This window comes from Camellia sinensis, chromosome 8 (genome assembly GCF_055761805.1).
Source record: "Camellia sinensis isolate YWXY chromosome 8, ASM5576180v1, whole genome shotgun sequence".
Classification (NCBI taxonomy): domain Eukaryota; kingdom Viridiplantae; phylum Streptophyta; class Magnoliopsida; order Ericales; family Theaceae; genus Camellia; species Camellia sinensis.
Genome location: NC_138968.1, coordinates 137,358,473 through 137,374,381, shown reverse-complemented (window position 1 = coordinate 137,374,381; position 15,909 = coordinate 137,358,473). Strand labels below are relative to the sequence as shown.

The following is a 15,909-nucleotide window of genomic DNA, read 5'->3' as shown; positions in this document are numbered from 1 at the left end:
TAATATAATATTTTGTACAACAAACCAAATATTTTTACCCAAAAAAAAGGTGAACTATAAATTGAAACATAAATACATGAAAAAAAAAAAACAGCCCTTGAGTTTTCCAATCTGATTGTTGAGTACAAACAAAACAAAACAAATCCATGAAATCATAAATATGGCTGACACTCTGTTTTTGGTCGAGCGGAGCAATCCTTCGAAATGACTCTTTTTGGTCAAACAAACACTCTTTGAACCTTCGCTTGTAGAGTTACCAGACCTCTGGATCTTTGCTGAATACCGGTGCTAAATCAAATTGAGGATCTTGGGGTTCTGTTATGGTGGTGGGTGTGATACAGAGTTTGAATTGAGAGAGAGGGAGGGAGAGGTAAATTAAAGATAATGTTAACAGACAAATACACACACACACATATATATATATACTGATATGATACAGCAAAAGAAAGAAGAAAAAAAAAGGGAAAAAAAAAGAGAAATAGAGCAAAGGGGACAGATAGTCTTGAACTGGATATAGTTACCTGTTTGCATATAGTTTTGAACTAGATATATATGTAGTGAAGTCTTCTTTCAAGAAATATGTGTTAATTCAACTCTGATATTTTTATTCTTTTGGTACATTTGTCATCCTGTAGATTCTATGTCTAAAGTATTACTTTACCATTTATATCTGTGATGATGTTATTGTCACTGCAATCTATTTCTTGGGTGGCTGAATTTATATTTACTAGATCAGCCCTGTTTGGTGGGGGTGGTAGTTTTCATAATAAGCATTGAGAATTAGATAATTGTGATCCGCAGTTAATTAACCTGTGGCTAGTTTTATGAAGATGCATACGGGGCTTTGGTTACTCAAAATTGTTGTGTTCTCAGTGTGGAGATTTTTTGGAGGGAGCCCATATACATCCTTGCGCCGTTTGTTTGCTAATGAAATTGAAAAACATTAATGTAATTTAGTTCTTGTATTCTACATCCTAAGATCATGAAACGATTATGAACCAAAACACCTTGTCATTGTAATCACACCTGTTTTTGTAAAACTATCCTTTCTATCGAAGGTAACTTTCTCCCAACTGGAGAGATTGGTTTATAGCTGAGATTCGATGCTGACTTGCTCACTATTTAATGGAAAGAACTTCTAACATCTTGAAATGGTAATTTTTAGATTGGTCCTTAGAAATTTTTGTTTGTAATAATTTGGGTTGGATAGTCGCGAAATGTTTCTCAACCCAGTTCTTGCAATTTAATTTATGGGATTCCCTGTGGAAAGTTATAATTTTTAAAGGAAACTATCAGGTGTCTCAAATTATGTTTATTTACTGAATCTCTAGCTTGGAACTTGAGCAGCAATAGTCCTACTGAAACTCATGGAGAGCTTTTAAACCTTAATGCTGTGTTTGGTTGGGGGATTTGGGGAGAGATTTGGAAAGAGAAATGGAAAAGGTAGGTGAAATGTGAATAAAATATGCCTATATTTCACCTAGTTTCACACACCTATTCCCTTTCCCTTTCCATTTCTAAATCTCTTTCCAAATCTTCCAACCAAACACAGCATAAAAGAATTCGCTTTCAAATCATTCATTTTATAGGAACTTCCTTTTGTATTCCTTGTAGAACAAAGACTAGTCTTAAATTTTAGAGAGGTTTCATTTTGTTTATGAAACCTCTTAAATTTTCATTAATCTATGCATTATCGTTTGAGTAGTGATCGGGATTTCTCAATAATTGTGATGGAGTCGTAATTAATAGTATGACTGAATCATCCCCTATCCCCCGAGGATCCTCATTGCTTGATTTATATTCTGTTGGGAGTAGTCAACTTGATTTCAGTGATAAAACAGAACATTTAACAAGAAGGATGAAAGATTAGTTTGAGAGAGTGAGAGAAGCTATAGAGTGAGAGAGAGACTCTGAAATGTTTTTATTATATTGTGTGATTTACAAAGAGATGAAGGCTCTCTTTATAGAGAGAGAAAGGGGCATTGGATACCACCATTATCACCGAAAGCAAACACTACTCAATTAACAATATAATGAAGACAATATAATGAAGTCTGCTAAAGCTATGCTAAAGCTATTCTAACACCGAAAGTAAACACTATACAATATTCTAACAGCCCCCCGCAAACTCAAGGAGGGAAAGCATCAACCAAGTTGAGTTTGGAAACAAGATCATTGAAGCGGCCAGGAGGATGAGCCTTAGTGAAGATATCAGCGGGTTGATCGACTGAAGCAATAGGAAGAAGATGAACAGTTCCACAGGTGACATGCTGGCGAATAAAATGACAATCAATCTCAATATGTTTGGTGCGATCATGAAAAACATCATTGTGAGCAATCTGAATGGCACTCTGATTGTCACAGTAGAGAGGCGTAGGAGCAGATGAAGAAACACCCAGAGAAGTTCTTGAGTAGTAGCCGCAAGAGCTCGATGTAGGAGCAGCAATCTGAGGAGAGGCAGGAACATGAAGGTGAATGAGTTCATAGAGACGTCCACGCTTACGGCCGATCCCAATAGTCTGCCCTGTCTGAGGGTCCTGTACCAAACAATCAGTAGCAGAAAAGGTGACAGTTAGACCAAGTTCACATAATTGACCAATGGAAATAAGGTTTAAGGTAAGAGCAGGGATATGATAAACGTGAGGTAGAGATAAAGAAGAGGTGGAAACAGTACCAACATGACGAACAGACATGAGGGAACCATCAGCAGTATGTATTGAGGGAATATGAGGAGATGAAGATAAGGAAGAAAAGATAGTAGAACTGGAGGTCATATGATTACAACAGGCAGAGTCAAAATACCAAGAAGAGTTACCTGGGATGACAGACAAAGCAGTAGGAGGAGGTGTACCAGATGAGGAGAGAAGTTGTTTGAGCATGGCCTCTACATCCGTTGGAGAAAAGTGAGGGGTAGATGGAGCAGGTGACTCAGAGAACCCTACAGAGGGGGCAGTGTCAGGGTGATGAGACTGATTCCCGGAAGCAGCAGCAGCAGTGTGATAAGACTGATTCCCGGAAGCAGAAGTAGCAGTGTGATGAGACTGGTTGCCGGAACGATGAAAACTTCCCCGGGAAGAGCCACCGCGAGAGGAGTGGCTATTGGAGGATGAGCGAGATGGATTGCGAAAACAATCCTGTTGCAGATGTCCAGGACCAAGTTTGTTGCAGTAGCGGCAGGATCTGACGGGGCAATTGACCAGGAGATGGGTTGAAGGAAGGCCCCGATTCTGACAATAGAGGCAAGCAGTTGTCCGCTGGGTAAATGATGGCCGGGACGGAGGAGTGGCAAGAACAGAGTCCACATGATGAGTTTGAAGAGTACCTAGACGAGTCTCCTCTGATAGCAACTCAGAAATGGCTTGTTCAAGAGTGGGCAAGGGATGGCGATGAAGCAGAGAGGCACGTACGGGCTCAAAAGAGGGGGTAAGAGCCATGAGAAATTGCACCAACCTCTGCTGGTTGCGATGGTTAGTAAATAAAACTGCATCTTCGGGGTCATGCCAGGTTGGTTCTGAAAGAGCAAGCTGATCCCAAACAGAGTATATTTGAGAAAGGAAGTCATTAATGGACTGAGTGGATTCTTGACGCATGCGGTGAAGTTGGTTCTGAAGTTGATATTGATGGGCAAGACCAGTAGTCTGGTATCGTTCTTTCAAAAAATCCCAGATGTCTTTCGCAGGAGTAGTTACAGAGTCAAGCTGAAACCGGCCAAATTGAAGACTGATAGAGGTAACAGAGGTATTACGAAACCAGGTAATGATTTGGTAATTCTTACTGTCCCATTCCTCAAGTCGGTCTTCATATGTAGCAGTAAGAACAGGAGTTTCAGTAGTGGCACTGTCTTTGACTGGTTTAGTCACATCCCCGGTGACAATTCGCCAGAGCTTCTTGCCTTTAAGAAAGGAAGACATGGCTTGGGCCCACAGAACATAGTTTGAACCATTCAGAATAACGGAAATGGGATGGGAGGTGTCAAGACGATCCATAATACTAGTTAAGTAGGATTAAAGCAACAGGAAGAGACCTGTAGGAGCAAAATTTGGTAAAACAGAGTGTACCAGTGAGTCCGGAAGGTCGAAAATAGCCAGAAAAGGCTGCTGGACAGAGATGATGTCAGCGATGATGTCAGCGGCGCACGTTAGCAGAGTGCAGGGAGGAGCACATTAGCAGAAAGGCGGCGGCGCACGGTAGCGAAACAGGCGCAGGCGCGGCGCACAATAGCCGTTTTGGCGCACGCGGGTGCAATGTAGTGAAGCGGCGCACGAAAGGCGCACGATAGCAGGCGCGGCGTACGGGAGTGGCAGGGCTGACGTCAGCCGCGGTTGTGTGGGCGCGTGGAGGCGCGTGGCGGAGGTGAGTGGCAACAGATGGCGCGTGCGAGCGCGTGTGAGAGTGGTGGCGGAGCTGGTGACGCGCAGAAGGTAAAGGCGGCGCGTGTGGGCGCGTGGAGGGTGTTCTGAGAACGGGCTAGGTGCCGTTGGAATCGTGAGAAAATTCCGAGCGTTTTGATGTATGCCACTGTGTACGGGACTAAACACAAAAATTGAAAATTGCCAGAAATGTAACACTGGGCTCTGATACCATGAAAGATTAGTTTGAGAGAGTGAGAGAAGCTATAGAGTGAGAGAGAGACTCTGAAATGTTTTTATTATATTGTGTGATTTACAAAGAGATGAAGGCTCTCTTTATAGAGAGAGAAAGGGGCATTGGATACCACCATTATCACCGAAAGCAAACACTACTCAATTAACAATATAATGAAGACAATATAATGAAGTCTGCTAAAGCTATGCTAAAGCTATTCTAACACCGAAAGTAAACACTATACAATATTCTAACAAAGGAAATGTATTACAGGTTAATCTCCAAATTCGAAAAAGAGTGTGGCAAAGCTTGTAAGTTGATGGGGCAAATAGTTGGTTCTATATTTTACCTGTTTGATTGGTGGGTTAGGTTAGGTGAGATATAAGTATAGTCAGTTTGAGTATGATATTATTAGAATGGAGGCTTACATTTGTTTGTGCACTAATATAAAGATATTAGTTTATTAAGATTGTATCTATGAAATTATGTAAAAAAAAAATTATTATATATAATTTTGTTATTTTTATAAAATAAGAGCATAAGATTAATCTGTGAATGATAATTGTCATGAGAATACTAATCCCACAAAGATGGGACCATGAGATTGCTAATTCAATCCTACTCCTTGAGAAGCTTCGCAAACATGGCCTAATGACATTGGAACATGGTAAAAGATTTGTAATTTTACCATGGTGTGCACTCCTTTAGGTGAATATCTTTGCACGTTACATAAAAGTATGTAACTTTATCATAAATTTTTATAACATCAATTATAGAATATATAATTTCGTCTCAAATTGAAATAATAAAATATTCATAATTTTGTGATTGATGTTGAAAAAATTTATGACTTGATTACGATATTTTTTATTATATCAGTTTGTAATGAGATACGTATTTTATAATTAATGTTACGAAATTTTATAATAAAATTACGCATTTCATAATAAGGTGCAAATTGTAGGTAGGGGAGTGCACCCATAACATTTCTCATATTATACGAGACTTCCTCTCAACCCGCATCATTGGTCTCGTTTTGGAACTTCCTCTCGACCCATATCATTGGTCTCCTTTATGAAGTTAGTTATTTTAGTAAATTATTTTAATTTTTAGTTATTTTAGTAGGATAAAATTGTTGTGTCTCTAAAGAGAATTGAATTTTTTTATAATTAGATGTGATTTTTGTAAGAGAAAAATAAAATGATTATGAATTTAATATGATATTTTATCTTATTAACTATTTTAGTCTATTTTATTTTTTTTATGAATTTTAAACAAAAAAAAGTCCAAACCCAACTTTGCAAGTCAATTTTTTTTGTCTCCCCCTGAAAGATTTAAAAAGTAACTATTTTGAAAAATTATTTGTTTTATTAAAGATAAATTCTTTAAAAATTTTCGAAATTAAAAAATTCCTAATAGATAAAATCAGAAAAAAAAAAGATATAAAATTAAATAAAATATAAATATATTTTATTCAAATTTTATCAGCCGAACCAAACACTCTCTAACAAAAACATTATGCCGCCAAACGAGCCCTAATGAACCAAAATCGAAGAGGTTTCCTCTCATCATCTGTGTGTGCAAACAAAAAGGGAAGAAGAAGAAGAAGTAATGTCGGACTATCTACCCGAAGAAGTGTGGATTGATAACATCCTCTCAGCACTCCCCATCAAGACCCTCCTTCGATGCACAAGTGTCTGCAAATCATGGTACTCTCTCATCACTAGGCCTAGTTTCATTTCCACACACCTCAATCGAAACAAACAACAAGACCCACCATTATTACTGCTTAGACATTGCTCTGAGCGTCCTAGGAAAGAGCATTTCTCAATACACCATGACAATCCCACACTCGATGACTATGCTAAGCTTGATTTTCCATTTCATAGCGTAAATTCGTATTTCAGGATTGTGGGTAGTTGCAATGGTGTGGTTTGCTTGTCTGATGATCACATGTGCTATGTACACACCATCATTTTATGGAACCCATCAATTAGAAAATCTTTTAACCTCCCAAGACCCAGTGTTGTTTTTCAAACCCATGGCCCTTTTATGCATTCAATTGGGTTTGGGTTTGATTCAATCAATCATGAATGTAAAGTGGCTAGGGTTACCTATGTCGAAGATGGTGATGGTTTTGACATTGTTCCACCCGAGGTTGAGCTTTACTCGGTCAGCAGGGGATGTTGGCAAAGCATTAGTTATTGTGGTCTTCAAAGCATTATTCCCGAGCGATCACCACAGGTTTATATCAATGGGGCTGTACATTGGATTGCATATGATCGGAAAACAAATGGAAGTTTTCACTGCAGTTTGATTGTGACTTTCAATATGTGTGATGAGCTGTTCCGGCAGGTTTTTCTACCAGATAGCTTGGCTGCCCAGCGCTGGACAAACCTGAAGATCAACGTATTTGGGGAATCACTTTGTGTGATGCATCATGTTTGCTCTAGTGCTAACAAAGGATATGACATGTGGGTGATGGAAAAGTATGGTGTAGTTGAGTCGTGGACTAAACTATTTGCTATCATCGATTATCAGGAAAGTTTGGGGCCGGTTCTTGGGTTTAGGAAGAACAGTGAAGTCTTTTTGGTAAGTAGTGGAAATTTGGTGTCTTATGACCCTGAAACAAAAGAAAAGAAGAATCATGGGATCCATGGTATTGGCTACTTGTTTTATGTGGATACTTATGTTGAGAGCCTGGTCTTAGTCAGGGGGTCGAACGGACTCTCAGGGAGGCATGAATTTGTTAAGGAAACCGAACAAAAAAGAATAGCAACAAAGAACAGGAAGAACAGGCAACGTACATTTTTAATGGGAACAAAAGGCGAGATATGATTCTTACTCGTTCTTGATTAATTTATAGCTTACATTTGCTGTTGCTATTTGTTCATGTTATGGATGTGGAATAGACATACGTATACTTTTGAACACCAAAACATTATGTTGAATCAAGGCAACATCTTTTAAATGCTGCTAACCCATTGCAATGACTGAGTATGCATGAATTATGTTTTAGGAGAAAAAGATCAGTTTGTGGAAATTGACATCAGTAGCTCCGTTGTGAGTAATAGTTTCTTTTAACTTCAGTATTATTTCGTTTCTTATGTGTATTCTCTTGTGTCTTAGGGTTGTGGCTACAACGGAAGCTCAAGCTCAAGACTAGGAAGCCGGGAAAGGCGGGAATGGGAAAATGTTAGAAGTGGAGGCATTGAGGTAAGCCATTCCTTTATTAGTTGCCTGTTTGCATATAGTCTTTAACTAGATATAAATGTAGTGAAGTCTTCTTTCAAGAAATATGCGTTCAACTCTGATATTTTTATACTTTTGGAACATTTGTCTTCCTATAGATTCTATGTTTGAAGTATTACTTTACCATTTATATCTATGATGATGTTATTGTCACTGCAATCTGTTTCTTGGGTGGTTGAATTTATATTGACTAGATTAGCCCTGTTTGGTGGGGGTGGTGGTTTTCATGATAAGCATTGAGAATTAGACAATTATGATCCGCGGTTAAAAAAACCTGTGGCTTGCTTCATGAAGACGCATACGGGCTTTGGTTACTCAAAATTGTCGTGTTCTCCACAGTGGAATTTTTTGGAGGGAACCCAAATACACCTTTGCTCCGTTTGTTTTCTAATGAAAATAGCAAAACATGAATGTAATTTTAATGCTCATATTCTACATTCTAGGATTATGAAACGATTTTGAACCAATTCTTATCTGCTACTTAATTTTTAAAAGTTATTTCAAACACCTTTTCAGTGCAATCAGTGCTTTTTTTTTTTTTTTTTTTTTTTAAAGAAAAATAATCCCTTCTTTCCAACGAAACTTTTTTCCAACTGGAGAGCTGGAGAGATTGGCGTATAACTGAGATGCAATGCCGACATTTATCTCCCCCCCACCCACAAAAAAAAAAAAAGAGATATAATGCTGACTTGCTCACTATTTAATGGAAAAAACCTCTAACATCTTGAGAGATAATTTTTAGATTGGACCTTAGAAGTTTTTATTTGTGATAATTTGGATTGGATAGTCGTGAAATGTTTCTCAACCCAGTTCTTGCAATTTAATTTATGGGATTCCTGTGGAAAGATTTAATTTTTAAAGGAATTAGATAAAGGAAAGTTTCTAGTTTGCCAAATTATATTTATTTGCTGAAGCCCTAGCTTGGAACTTGAACATCAAAAGCCCTGCCGCAACTCACGTAGCTTTTAAACATTAAAATGAATCTTTTCATTTGATGATTGTAGATGACAGCATCATATTTGCCAAAATATTGGAATCTGTGTGCGGGATAATTAAATCCATTATTATTACTATTGCAATTTTGTGGTCACTTAGAAAGTTACGATGAAAATGATAGGAACTTCCGAAAGGGAAGTCAGGGTGAATCTTTCGAAACTTTTGATAGTTCTCATTGTTAAAAATGATAGGAATTATAGGTAAAGAGAAGTTCAATATATTCTACAAAATTTAATTAAACCGGAACGAAAATTTTAATTTGGAAAATAAATAGACTTTGTAGACAATGTACAATTACTCAAAATCATATTGAATTTGGTAATTATGGTTTCTTTGCGTGACAATTTTCGTGTATTTTATTGTTGAATATACATGATCTTTGCAGGAAATAGGACCATGAAACGGGGTGAAGAAAGCTTTGTTGTGGGACTGTCAGTAGCTCCTGCATCACCTCCACAGAGTTAGTTTTTGTTTTTTGATGCCTCACCTTTTTTTCTATTCTCTGTAGAACAGAGACTTATTCCGCCTTTTACATCATTTTGTGTGTAAAGCCTCTTAAAACTTTCATTAATTTATGTATTATCGTTGGAGTAGTGATTGGGTTTTCTAAGGACTTGTGATGGAGTCACAATAGTATAACTGAAGCATCCGTTATCCTTTGCGGATCCCCTTCCTTGAGTTATATTCTGCTGGTGAGTAGTCATGGTTTCAGTGGTAAAGCAAAACAATTAACAAGACGGAAATGCATAAAAGTTTAATCTCCTAGATTGAAAGAGTGATGAGATTATTAGAATAGTGGTTAGATATATAAGATAAATTGCGTTTATTTATGTAACTAGTATATGGTCATATTAATTGGTTAGGATTAAGTTTATGACATTATGTAAAAGATCTCATTATATAAGAAAGTGATTTTGTTATTTTTATAAAATGAGGGCAAAATAATGTTTAATCATTCAATTCTATAAGATTGGATTGTGAATCCCAACTGTCCTAGAAATACTAATCTTGCAAAGGTGGGATTAGCAATTCGATAGGGCCCTTAGTACCACACCCCTTTTTCAATCCCACCATTTAAGAGGCTCAACAAACATGGCCTAAAAGAATCCGGTGCCAATTTCTCATTCTTTCCCTTTATTTTTATTTTTTCCTTTTCAGGTTACACTCCCAAATTATAAATTCTAGTACGATTTAAGTTTGGACATCTAACTTGCACAAATGCATATAGATAATTCAAGTCATGATATGTTCTTGTTTAATACAGAACCAGAAAAATTTACACAACCCAAAAGAAAATATCTTGAAGAAATTTACAAATCTGAAACTCATTGAGGGAAAGAAAAAGAAAAAGAATGAAGGAAGACCTAGAAACATGCCACAACTTTGGGTGGAGACAATGACATCGAAGAACTTGAAAAGTAGCACGAAACTGCCATCTTAATTCTTACAAATATGAAATATTTAGAACTAGACAACCGCATTACTAATGATTTGAGCATGACCAAGAAAAAAGTTCTTGATAATTTTGGAGCTGACCGGACGGCAAAAACACAATACAAAATTAAAAAAGTAGTGACAATGGAGATGTGATAATGAATCATGAGCACGGTTGGCAATAGATGAATTTACCCTTCCAAAATTGCCACTGGTGAAAGAGTTGGAAAGACATGGTATAAGAAAACTCTATTATACACATCTCATATTATATACACTCTTAGTTATATTATTTTCTTCTTTAGTTATGATCAATTTTTTTTTTAATTAAGATATTATTTTGAAATTTTGATTATGATTTTTTGTGTGTTTGATTATGACTTTTTTTTTTTAATTTTATATTATAACTCAAAATTATAAAATTATACTATTTTCTTCTGTAATTATAAGTGCATGTGGTATACACCCGGGTGTGTAATAGTCTTTCCCCTTGGTATAATGTAATTATGTTAATATGCAAATCTTATTTATTTATTTCAGTGTATGTCAAATATCTACATTAAATATATATATTTTTGCTTTAGTCTTATTTTAAAAAAGTTAATGTAATCATATCAAAATTATAAGACTATTGTTTTTTTTTTTTAAACTTTAGAAGGGGTAAGAATAATTTAGGAAATGTTTAGGAATAGATTTTTTTAATTAAAATATGAGATGAAAAAAAGATGTTTGTAGTGATTTTTTTTAAATTTTTTAACTAAAAAGTATAAAAAAAAAATATTAAAATGAGTGAGTGAGTGAAATGAAACCTTTTAACTTAACATTCACCAAAGAAAAAAAAAAAATCTTTAACTTATGACTAATAAATATCAAAAGGGTTACTAAAATCTCAACTCCCAAACAATCCCTACCCATTAACCAAAAAAAAAACACTAAAAAAAACGACCGCTACCCAGAAACAAAAGTCAATGCAATTGCAGAGATACAAAAATATAGGGTGTCTCTATTTACACACCACCTTTCATCTCAAGGCACAACATTAATTAGTTTATTTTTTATTACAATATTAACCTAATGTAAAATGACAATATTAACCACAAAGGATAAAGGGCTATAATATGCACCTTATGTAAAATTACCATAAAGGACAATAATAAATACAATACACACCTCTCTTTTGAAATGTTCTTTACGTATCTTCTCTCTGAAGAACTCAAGAACCCAAAAACCCAAAAACAAAAATCAAAAACCCTTAAAGAAACAATAAAAAAATGTACGTATTATTGAAGATTTTGATTGGACTGAATGATGGATGCATTTGGCAATATTGGTTTGGAACAATGGAGCAAGAAAAAGGTTAGTTTTTCATATTTATTTATTTATTTATTTATTTTTTCGTTTTCATGTATTTGCTGAGTGGTAAACCGTTTGTATTCGTTTGGATACCCAAATTTGAACAATGTACTCATGTTCGACTATCTACAACCGAACAAGTTCTAATTATTCGATTTTCTAGTGTCGAACATAGTCCACATGTTCGGTTAATAAGTTTCGAACTTATAGCATTTGTTCAGTTTTCAACAGTCGAACTTTTGAACTTAGCTCGACTCTATATTTTTGAACACTTATAACACTTTTTTATTTTTTTATTTTTCCAGAACTGTGCATCCATGGAGGGGATCGTGAACCAGAGGAGAATGGAGTGAAGTCGTCTTCAGCATGAATGGAGATCGGTTTAGACTGGTTCCTAAACCTCTGGGATGACAATGAAACAAAGAATGGAGGGGGACATTGTGTGTGTTTTTGAAGTGGATGTGTAGAATATGGATGAGTAAAGATTGTGGATGGGGTGTGTGAGTGAGTAAGGGTAAAGATGGAAGATTGTGGATAGAGTGTGTGAATAAGGGTAAAGATGGAAGATTGCAGTGTGTATTGGACAAATTTCTTATTTATCAAATTACTAAAGGTGTGCATTGAGTAGTAGTATGCCTTGAGATGAAAGGTGGTGTGTAAATAGAGGCACCCAAAAATACATTTCCCACTCTACTCATATCTATGTTCTCTCTCTCTCTCCCATTCAAGAAACTTTCTCTCTCCTCTCTCTCTCTCTCTCTCTCAAGAAGCTCCAAGAAATCTCAATCCCTAACTTGAACCATGCTGGACAAACTACCAAAGGAACTGTTGACTAAAATACTCATAAGACTACCAATCAACACTGTCGTTCAATTCATGTGCGTTTCCAAAGCATGGTGTTCTCTAATCACTAGCCCTCATTTCAGTAACAGATACCTCAATCGAACCCTTATTGTTTCCAAATCCAACAACAGTCATCCTCTACTCATCAGACACTTAGACGACATCGAAATTCATCAGGAGCACTATACCATACATTGGAGTAACAATGATGATCCAGTCGATTCGCATCATTTTGAGCTTCAATTCCCTTTTCGGGGTTTCAATAAAGCTTTTCAAATTGTTAGTTCTTGTAAGGGTCTGGTATGTCTCTCAGATGATTTCTATTGTATTATGAACAATGTGATTTTGTGGAACCCAATCATCAAGAAGTCATTGACTCTTCCATTGCCAAGAGCTTCAACTAATTGGCTTCAACTAGTCAAGTTATTGGATTTGGGTTTGATCCCAAAACTATAGATTATAAGGTGTTGAAATTGACCTATTTTGAAGAGGGCCTTGATCATTTTCTCTTGAAAAAACCCCTTTTCATTGAGCTTTACTCACTTCGTTTGGGTTCTTGGACAGACATTGGTGTTGTTGTGCCTATGTGCCTCGTACATTATAATTCATCTCAAGCTTTCGTTGATGGAACCATCAATTGGGTCCCGGTTGATAAGAATAGGTCTAATGCTTTGATTTTGTTATTTGATTTGAGGGATGAGGTATTTGGAGAGTTGAATTTGCCGGAAAGTCTTGTTAAAGTGAATCCTTTGACATTGTCTATTGCAGAATTTAGGAAGTCAATTGTTGTGTGCCATGAGCCTTACATTTCTTCTAGTAAATGTTTTGTATGGGTGAAGGAGTATGGTAAGGTAGAGTCTTGGACCAAACTATACACCATTGATACGGTGGAAATGGGAGAGGTACTTTTCTTGAGGGCAAATGGTGAACTTGTTTTGTCTTCAAGGAATGGATTGATTGCATATAATCCCAAGAATCAATGACGTAGGGATCTTGGGCTTCATGCTGTTCATTTCTTACTTTGTGTGCATGCCTACATTCCTAGCTTGGTTTTACTTGGGGAATGAAATGATACACAAAAACTTCTGACTGAAGAGGCTAATGTTGAGGAGGAAAAACAGTAACTTTGAATGAAATAGGGAAGATTAAGAAGAGCAGACAAGATTCAAGTGTACATTTAATAAAGTTTTAAGTTCTTGTTTCTAATATATTGCTGGAAATTTTGGTTTTTTTGAGAACTACCAAATACACTGATCAAAGCTAGATATCAATAACAATGTAAATACTAGTTTTTTTTTATTTAAAAAAACAGTAAATGCTAGGTTGTTCAAACTTCTGATTTGTTAGCTCCATTTTTTATTTTTATTTTTTATTTTTTTGATTCAGTTGTACATGTAGTTATCAACAAAGGTGGGGTTTTTAGTCCTTCATATGCAGCTAAACTTGGATTCCTTTGACCTTTGTAGAAGTTTGCCTTTTGATTTGATTTGATTTGAAGATAAAGCTTGCAGTATACTTGTCAAGTCAATGAAATGTAAACGAAACCATTCTTAATTTCGCCACCATTTAACTTCTTAATTATTTTAGAAAATTTAAAATAATTAAAATATATAAAGATTTGCATCCCAAACATACTTTTGCATCCCCGTAGTGATAATCTTGAATCCGTCATTGGTTTGAAGAAGCCTTGTTATCTGGCAAAGTCCTCAATAAAACTAGAAATAAAGTATATTGTGGCCAAGATAGCATAGCTTTTTTTTTCAAAAAAACAGTTTTATTATTATTCTTTGGGTTTCCTACTAATTATTTGCTTGTTTCTGCTTTGAAAACAGAGTTCTTTTCACATGTTACATGTTATTGATGAATATTTATAGTTAGGTCTGAGGTAACAGAAAACAGTATAACATCTCGCCAAAAGAGGACGATGCAAGAATGAGATTACATTAGAGGATGCATTTTGATCCTTAAAATATAGAGTGATAACTGATGAGGATAAGAATTGTGATAGCTTGGTTTGTCATTTCATGATTTTTCTATTTTTATCTTGTAGGAATGGACGATGAATTGGTAGCCCCTTTTGTTTATAAAAAAAATGGGGCAAATTTCATGAACACACAAGACTTTCATTTATCTTACTCTTTATTTTTCTCTTCTTAACCCTTGGAAATGCTATGCTAAAGACTATTCAAGAGGTCAAACGGCGTAATACAAACGAAATGTAAAGAAGAAAAACAAGTCCCGTTTAATTTTGAGACCTATGGGCTTAGGAAGAAGATGAAATGCTTTTTTGTTTTTGTTTTTGTTTTTGATGTTGTGAAATGCCTTTTTTTGTTGAAGAGATGGTTTTATGGCTCTAAAATTGAAATTTTTGTGCCATCACCTTATATGTCAATGGAAATATATGGGTTCATTTAGGAAGTGGATTGGCTTTTAGACTTTTGGGCTTTTTAGCTATTTTAGCCTGGGGCTAAAAAATCTCGTTTGAGAAGGGCTTTTTGACTTTTTTGACTTTTTGTGAGAGAAAGAATGTAATGATTATGGGTTGGATATGATGTTTTGTCTTATTGAGCTAAAAAGCCTATTTTGTCTTTTTGTAGCTAAAATAGCCCCTAACCCAACCCAACCCAACCCTTCTTCCCAAACGACGCCAGAGTGGTTAGGAATTTTTTTTTTTTTTTATTCATAGCTACATAGTCGTTTGGATTGATTTAATAATTTTCTAGGTCATGTACATATGCAAATAAAAATGAGATCAAGAAACATTATTACATTTTCAATTTCCTTGATTAGGAGTAATAATCATTTGGCTTAACCATTATACCCAATATCTAATGTATATAGGTTGTGTTTTAAGTTTAGATTTGTGGAGTGATTTGCGAAGAAAAAAAGAAAATAAAAGATTTTTAAATTTAAAAAACATGCATATAGTTTCTACTTATTTTTCTTTATCTATCTTTGTTTCTTTCCTTCCTTTTTTTCTCTTCATAAATACAAAAGTCAAACACAATATAAAATTTCACTAATAAGAAGAAGAAGCAAGTGGTTTCAAAAAGAAAATTCGTTCCAACATTTTCTTCATCTATTCATCATAAAATAGTTGATCCATAGCATATGAGTGATTTTGTTGTATTGTACTAAAATTTTGATCCAAGTGACAAAAATATGTATTCACACTGAAAGAAGAAATAAGATAGAAATATGGAAAGAGAAGGGTGGAATCTGGTTCTGAGAAGAAGAAAGATGAGTAATCAAGCTGGTCGATTAAGGGAGAATGAGTTGGTCACTCTATTCGTGGATGAAGTCCCGGAGTCCATGACCCCCAGGGATCTGTTTAAGCTTTTCAGCAAATTTGGTGTTGTTAAAGATGTCTTCATACCAATGAAAATGAGGAAAACAACAAGAACAAGATTTGGGTTTGTGAGGTATGATTGCAAGGTTGCTGTAGAG

General features: G+C 35.6%; 2 protein-coding genes across 3 annotated transcripts; both read left to right on the top strand.

Annotated features, from left to right (window-relative positions):
• Positions 1 to 6,074: 6,074 nt before the first annotated feature.
• On the top strand, positions 6,075 to 12,207 carry LOC114276178 (F-box protein CPR1). 2 transcript variants are annotated; one of them, XM_028217969.2, is made up of 3 exons: positions 6,075 to 7,411; positions 7,714 to 7,800; positions 9,218 to 9,514. In XM_028217969.2, the coding sequence occupies exons 1-2, from the start codon at positions 6,196 to 6,198 to the stop codon at positions 7,782 to 7,784; spliced, it is 1,287 nt and encodes a 428-aa protein (XP_028073770.2). In that variant the 5' UTR covers positions 6,075 to 6,195; the 3' UTR covers positions 7,785 to 7,800; positions 9,218 to 9,514. The 2 variants fall into 2 exon arrangements, with proteins under 2 accessions (XP_028073770.2, XP_028073771.2); XM_028217970.2 differs by lacking the exon at positions 9,218 to 9,514 and adding an exon at positions 11,925 to 12,207 and having other exon boundaries at positions 6,082 to 7,411.
• Positions 12,208 to 12,420: 213 nt separating this feature from the next.
• On the top strand, positions 12,421 to 13,445 carry LOC145798095 (F-box/kelch-repeat protein At3g23880-like). The gene is made up of 2 exons (XM_082885564.1): positions 12,421 to 12,898; positions 13,027 to 13,445. The coding sequence occupies exons 1-2, from the start codon at positions 12,421 to 12,423 to the stop codon at positions 13,443 to 13,445; spliced, it is 897 nt and encodes a 298-aa protein (XP_082741690.1).
• Positions 13,446 to 15,909: the final 2,464 nt, after the last annotated feature.